The sequence below is a fragment of the Labrus bergylta genome, chromosome 20 (assembly GCF_963930695.1).
Source record: "Labrus bergylta chromosome 20, fLabBer1.1, whole genome shotgun sequence".
Taxonomy (NCBI): Eukaryota; Metazoa; Chordata; class Actinopteri; order Labriformes; family Labridae; genus Labrus; species Labrus bergylta.
The window spans coordinates 13,451,611-13,459,298 of record NC_089214.1 but is presented as its reverse complement, the minus strand read 5'-3'; the positions used below and the strand labels follow the sequence as shown (position 1 = coordinate 13,459,298).

The 7,688-nt window shown below is 46.8% G+C and overlaps 1 protein-coding gene across 1 annotated transcript; it reads left to right on the top strand.

The window, feature by feature from the left end:
* Nucleotides 1-200: 200 nt before the first annotated feature.
* On the top strand, nt 201-7,005 carry skida1 (SKI/DACH domain containing 1). The gene has a single exon (XM_020654152.3). The coding sequence runs from the start codon at nt 1,458-1,460 to the stop codon at nt 3,948-3,950; it is 2,493 nt and encodes an 830-aa protein (XP_020509808.2). The 5' UTR covers nt 201-1,457; the 3' UTR covers nt 3,951-7,005.
* Nucleotides 7,006-7,688: the final 683 nt, after the last annotated feature.

Here is a 7,688-nt window from a genome sequence, read left to right as displayed (position 1 = left end):
GCGCTTTCAGTCTGTCCAATCCCTGCTCCCGTTGTTTTACCATGCAGAGTGAAAAGTAGGCTAAAATTAAACAGGGATTTACCGGATTTAAGTAGGTCTCTACTAAAAAAAATAAAATAAAAAAAGTATAGTTTCTATCGTGACAATAGGCCTATAAACATTTTTTTAAATCTCAAACTATTAGAATTACACTCTGCTTTACTCTTTTAGAATTACACACACACACACACACACACCCACACCCACACACTGGGGTTAAAAAAAAAAAAAAAAAAAAAAAAAAACGTGCCAAAAACGGATAAGATATAGCCTGCAAAATGAATGTATGCACGCAGAGCAAAAGTCCATAGGGCCATCTCAAGCGGATGAGTTGAGCTCTCTGGTCAGGTCAGCAGCCTAAACGGGAAAAAGCAGCTCTCCAATCGTGAAAAGCCAATGTCTTTGTTTAAGCTGTGCTGCGTTAACACACATCAAACCTTCCTAAATAGCCGGATTGTGGAGTCGTTTCACCACTACTCAATCGATTGCATATTCCATGCGAGCACTTTCGATGTGAACCGACAGGGAAAAAGCACGTGAGATTCCAGTCTTATGACAGCTTTCAGAGTCATGCCAAATAGTCTGCATTTATACGCACTCTTAGGTATGGGGGGGGGGGATTTCTATAAATATAAACTTTTCATAACTGCAATATTTACTCAAAAAGCAGGGTATAGGGGCACAATTGTAGACTATTATAAAGTAGGGTGGGAAGGGGTGGAGATTGAATATCCATTTTATTGCATCACCTGTCAGCGTTGTCCAATGGGCGTCGACTCCGAGGGCATTAATTGATGAAGGTGTCTCCAGACCGCTGCACCTCCCCTCCCATGTCATTTTATTTGTGGCTCAACCAGCAGCCAGAATACCAGCTGCATTTTTAGCTCTTATTCTGTTTCTCTCTGTCTCGGACTCTCTCTCTCTCTCTCTCTCTCTCTTTTCTCCCTCCCCTCCACCCTAACAACTCCATCTCCCTCCCTCTCTCTCTCTCTCTCTCTCTCTGTCTCTCTCTCTTCTCTCGCTATTTTATCCCTCTGGCTGAAGCAGTGGTGTACACCTAACACTCGTCCTGCTGCCGTCCAGAGGGGAGTGGAGCCGGCAGAGGCAGGTAGCAGCAGAAGCAGCAGCAGCAGCAGTCCTGGTTTAGGTGGACGCATCCATTGCATTCCTCCACCATGCCGGACCCGGGCAAGAAGCGACGTGTGGATGCTGTCGGTTCATTCAGCAAGTCAGACACCGGCAGCTCCATTTAACTCTGCATGTCAAAGTTTGCATTTTCATGACGCAGCAGCAGCGTGGATGGATTAAAGGTATGAGCAAGATGCCTTGAGCTTGCGACCTAGTGCCACTTACCGGTAAATCCATAAGATTCTGAGGCTCACTACATGGATACATAGATTTGAGCGGATACATAAAACATGGGGGACCTGGAGTGTGGCTTTGAGGAGATGCAAGGAGTGAGGCTGGGATACCTGCTCATCCAAGGCAAGCAAATGTTTGCTTTGTCTCAGGTCTTCACCGACCTGCTTAAGAACATCCCCCGGACCACGGTGCACAAGCGCATGGACCACCTGAAGGTGAAGAAACACCACTGCGACCTGGAGGAGCTGCGGAAGCTCAAAGCAATAAACTCTATTGCTTTCCACGCCGCGAAATGCACTCTGATATCGCGGGAGGACGTGGAGGCTCTGTACTTCTCCTGCAAGACAGAGCGGGTGTTGAAGTCCAACAAAAGGAAAGCGAAAGCGGCGTGTCCCCCCGGGGATGAGGACGAGTCCCCGGGGCGTCTTCATGCGGAAGCCGAGCTGTGGAAGGAAAAAGTTTGGTTTAGTTTGCACGGCGTCCCCGAGACTCTCACGCTGCACAACAAAACGGACAGGAGGAGAGAGCCGACTCCTTGCCTTACCGACTCCAAACTACCTCAATTTTACCACAAAACCCACGGGCGGGAATACCGTTTGGTGACCAAGTCCAGTCACAAACACTTTAAAAACTATGAAACTGCAAAAATAACTGGGAACCGCGTTACTTTGAGCCAAAGGCAATCGTTTTTCCGGACCTCTGTGAGCCGGCAGCCAGTGGTGCTACAGTCCGCCATAGCTGCTCAGTCCAGGCTCTCGCGCTCAGCCGGCGACCTACTTCACAAAAGGAAGAGGAGGCGCGAGGGGGGCGGCGGCAGGGACAGCGCGAGGCACTCGTGGAGCAGGAGCAGACACGCGCACCACGTACCACCGGTCCTGCTCGTACAGCCCAAATCCTCCAGCGGGCACGCCACTTCTTTTGGCGCTTTACACCTAAGTTCGGATTTTTATCTCGACCCCAGACCCCACCATCATCACCACCACCAGCACCATCATCATCATCACCACCACCACCACGAGCCCAATTTCCCCGAGAGTTACAGCAGCGACAGCGAGTCGAGCACTGCCTACTCAGACCGAGCGTACCCGGACTCGGACTTTGGCTCCGGTTTCTCCACCAGCAGCAACTCCGGGAGCTCGGAGGAGGAAGAGGAGGGCGAGGAGGAAGATGAGACGCAATCGGAAAGTTCAGAGGTCAGCTCAGACGAGGAGGAGAGCTCGTCGCAGTCCGATTCCAGCTCTGTTTCGAGTAGGGTTTCGGTGCAAAGCATCCGGTTCAGGCGGGCCCGGGTGGGTGCTCTCCCCAGAACTCTCCACTCCAGTAAAGCGCCTTTGGTGCTGGAGCCCACGTTTCACTACAACAATCAGCAGCAACAAGAGAAGCAGCAAAGGACTCTGGGCAACATTGCCCTTTCACAAACAGGGTACAGCAAACAGGAGAGGCGTCAGAAATGTGAATTAATTTGCAGTGAAACAAGAAAGGACTTTGGACCTTTACACCCACCAAAATTCGACGCAAATATTGTTAGAGAGAGATTTTTCTCTGAGTCAAAGAGGGAAAAGACGTACGAGGCCGAACCCCAGGACGAGCTGACCTCTCATTCACCGGTACCCAACCGTAATAGGGCCTTTTACCCCTCGCGGAGGACACCGGGACTCCCCAAAAAGTCCCCCCCTGGACTGTGCTGCCAGTGGGAAAACGACAACGACGCCAAGCCTCCCAAATCTTCCGAGAAAAGAGAAGCGAAAACCGCCGGCCTAAAATTGCAAACTCCACTCAAAAAAATCAAGACCGAGGCGGAGGAGACCTCTGTGTCCTCCTTCCCCCTCTCTGAAAGTGGCAGGACAACCTGGACGCCCCCCTTTAACCTCAAGAATGTGAAAATTAAAGTGGAGGAAAGCTATGATGAATATGAATACCACAGTCAGACCGCTGGAGTCCACTGTAAAGGAGACAAGACAGAACATTGCCAATATCTCAGTGGAGCCATCAAACAAGGGGACTGTTACGCAGACACGGGTCCCGACGGTGTCTCGAAGTCTCCCTGTGGCCCTCAGGAATGTAGGAGCACCCGGGACTCCCCATGTATCGGGGAGGGGGAGCACAGGAGCCAAATATGCAGGGCTCCGGTGCTCGGACGTAAGAAGTCCCGTCTTTCAAGAACGCAAACAAAACAAAACGTTCCCAGGGTCAACAAAGCTGCCTCTTTTTTTTCTTCTTCTTCTTCTTCCTCCTCCTCTTCTTCGTCTTCTTCTCCTTCTTCTCGTCCCGAGGAGCCATCCACGGAGGATTTATCGAGCAGACGCAAACAACGCAGCAGCGCCAGCTCTGCAGCAGCATCCCCGTCTACTAAAACGCCTTTCAGCCTGATGGCCAATTTCCCATCTCCGCCGTCACTGGTTGTTGGCAACGACGGGGATTTGTGTCCTGCTTACTCCCTGAACTCGCTGAGGGGCCCCGGGCCTCCCCCTCTGTCCCACCCCGTGTGGAGGTGGCAGCCAGGCGGCCAGATTCTCCCTCCCCCACCCGCTCAGAGAACTAGGAAATAGGCTACTGAGATAAAGCAGAAAAACAAAAGCCCCAAACGTGTCAACTACAAGCCCAACAGCAGCCCGAGTCTTAACGCGAGCTCATCAAAACTGCTCGCAACTTTCTAAGTTTTGTATTATTATGCTCCCCCTTTTTTTTTTTTTTTTTTTTTGTTCTCCTGTGAACGGGCTCCTTCGTTTTGGAATCTTCCCCCGCAGGACTGGTGTGACACCGTGCGTGGATTTATGCTTAAAAACGTAAAAGCTGTCAATCCTAAGCAATATGTAAGGTTCTCATTATTGTGTTTACTTGACTATTTATCCTTCTTTGCTTTCCTGTGCTCGACCTGTTGGATTGTATGGTGCCATGTTTCAAGGGGTTTGTGCTTTGTCTGAAAGAGGAAAAGGGCTAAGACGCAGAACAGAGCATTCCCTGAGATAAAGCCACTCTTTCTGTAGTTTGGATTGAGTTTATCTTGGTCAATCAGAGAGAGAGAGAGAGAGAAAAAAAAAAAATCAGGGTTTCCCATTCTGTGCCGGTATATTTACTTTATCAGAGCTGTGTTTTCTTTCATGACTGTCATGGTGACCAGCTTGGCCACACTGGTCCATGTGTTCAATTTCAGAGAATTTTAATTGTTAAAATTGTTTCATTAATGTCTATCTAAACGTCACTCACAGATAAGCCTTTATTGGATTTGAAAGGATTTTTTCCTTGTGGTTGTTTTTTTTTTTTTTCTTTCATGAGTCCTTGTGTTCAGTTCTCAGTCTTGTTTTTATTCCTGCGGACTGTTTCCTGGTTTGCAAACGTGTGGCTGGCGCACAGGCCCAGACTCAACACAGGCCTTATGTACAGACAATCAGAAATGATAAGATAAGAATCGTAGCAAGTTTGTCTCCCACATGAGAGGCCACATTAATACCCCAGCAGGTCCACTGGGCCACCGATTTCTCCTGCTTGTAAAAAAAAAAAGTCTCCCACCAGAGAAAATGCGTATAAATCTAGGTTTCAAATGTAACTCACACAGCGTAAGATAGTGCCAAAGAAAGGCTTTGGATCTGATGTGATTTGAGAGTCAATGTGGGTAAAATGAGCACCTAAACAGCGCCAAAACACTTGCGACAACGCACAATATGGGCTTAAACGCATTTCACTTTGATACTGTTTGGGGTCATGTTTCAGCTTTAGGGTTTTCTGACTAGTCTGTGAAATTATGTTTTAGAGATGCTGATGGGAAAAAAAAACACAGCTGAAGAAGGGACTGTTGGCTTAATTTGGATGCAGACACAAAGGCCAAACTGCATCCATTTGACTGCTATTTGAATATTTATGATTCACCCATATGTGACTTGCTTAGCCATGCCATGATATTCTGATTGTTTGCTTAGGCCTCATCCCCTAAAACTGTTTTTAAGTATCTTTTTTTTTGTAATTTTTTATATCAATTTAGCCAGAGAAAATGCCCATTGTGTCCTTTTATTGGCTGTGTTGCATTCGAGACACAGTAAATGATTTCGAATCAATTTTAAAATATCGCTGTAGTCACCAGCTCAACATTGTTTTTGATCTGACCTTTGAATATGGCCGCTCAATGAATGTAGAGCCCTGTTTCGCGTAGACTCCCAAGTTCAGCTCATCCTTCTTACCTTGGAAACAGAGCCGAACTGTGTTGTTGAAGTTGCACCTATACGCATAGATTTGAAGTTAACGTGTAGATGTTTTTAATGGCAGTGCAGGACGCGCTCTGCTAATTGGCAGGCTTTTCTGTCTGTGACAAAGAGAGGCCCAGCTTATTGCGAGCCAGATCACAACAAACCCAAAGCCCGTGAATGATGTCAGCTCCCTCACACACACACACACACACACACAGCACAGTAAAGGGTGTGCTCATTCAGAGGATTGTAGGAACTATTTAATGGGTGATTGTAAAAAAAAATATATATATAGAGAGAGAGAGAGAGAGAGAGGGAATTTGCGTAAATCAGTGTGGACGCGTATGGTGGAGTCACGTGGTTAAGGCACTACTCTGCAGCCCCCCCCCCCCCTTGGCCTTTTATCTGGGGCGACAATTCAAACTTGAACTCATATTCCCAGGCTGTAAACGGGCGTTTTTTGAAGCCATGGCACAAGCTGGTATATGCTCATAATAGCAGTAAAAAAAAAATAGAGGGGGTTGCACAAGGTTGAGAGAGGGGGAGAGGAGGGAGGGGGGGGGGCTGTGTTGCAAGAGCGAAGCTTTCAACCTTTAATCCGCATGTCAAAGGCATAGGCTGCACGGCATAGGGAGGAGAGGAATAGCCGGTGCGGGTTCGCCCCCCTGATGCACCAGCCTATTCTCACGCGGCGCTCACATTGCTCGGCGGAGGCACAGAGTAGAGATGGTGGTAATGGCCTGTTGGGAGGGCCTTTTCCACCGTAAAGACAAATAGCTCTCTGACAGTGACGCTATCAATGTAAACAATTGCATCTTGCAGCAGCTAGAGGCTGCACCATGCACTCTCCCCCCTCTCTCTCTCTCTCTTCCTCCCTCCCCTCACCCTGCCCAGCCCTCCTCATCCACTTCGCTTTTTTGAAACAATACTTGAGGTCAGGTTTTTGACATGGAATTAGAAGTCACTGGTCGTTTATATGAAACTGAATATTTATTTTTGTGAATTTTCTGGGGGTTTTCTTGTATAATGATTTTTGTTGTTGTGGATATATATTAAGAGGACAACTGCACTCCAAATGGAAACTTGAACGGTGGATTTCTAAAGCACTTTCCCTTTCTTTTCTTTTTTTTTATTATGAAGCATTCATTAAACGCGACTGAGTGAAATTAAAAGACTCTTTCTCTTTCTTCACTGCTGGACAATCAGGTGTTGTTCTGATTGAGGAAGAGTTGTTGTGAAGAGATTTAATGATGGCACGGGATCGCGTAGCCAGAGGGTTTTGAAAACAAAGAACTTAGGTAAATTCTAACTTGTTCACGGGGTTTGAGTTTTTTTTATTCATTTTCTTATATTTTGAACGCAGCCACTGTTCATCTTTGATATATTATTTTCTGATGTGTTATTAAATGTCTCCTGCTTTTCACATTAGTCTGTAACGTATTATTTCACGAAGAATGAAGGGGAAGTTACACATAATGAGTCTTCAATTAAATAGCAGATAAGGGTTTTGTCCTGAGGCAAATAAGTGTCAGGTTTGACAGGAAATAGATCCTGAATAGTGTTAAAAGTGGTGCTTATCCGAACTGTCAGCAGATAAAAACCTGAGCATCTAAAGTTGCTCAGTATTTTCACTTTGGGTAAACTCCTAATAACATAACAGTCCTGGCGAGGGAACCCCTTCCCCGGTGTGTTTAGGAGCTGTGTGGTGGAGGGAGTGGTAGGTCTGCGGAGCCTACAATAATAACAGGAGGCAAACCGCAGACATTTACGCATGCAACCGCTGCAATATAAGGTCGTTGCAAGCCTTCCTGGTTTAATACATGAAACACACACACGAAATATCAATAAACTGGCTTAAACTACAGTCCTGCAGGGAATCTGAACATTGCACAATAGAAACATTGTAGCTTCTTTATTTAGGGGAGGCTTACAGAGAATAACACAGAATCATTATCCCCTTTGATAACAACTATACAGTCCTGCAGTAGAAAAGACCAGAATATATCGATGTCTTAGGGGATAACATACAAAGAAATAATTCATAGCCACAAATACCTGCAGGAAAACAGTTAAACTCGCCCCAAAGGCTTTTCGACGTACATAACT

Excerpts from the sequence above, each read along its gene's own strand:
- skida1 (XM_020654152.3), top strand. The coding sequence starts at position 1,458 with ATGGGGGACCTGGAGTGTGGCTTTGAGGAGATGCAAGGAGTGAGGCTG.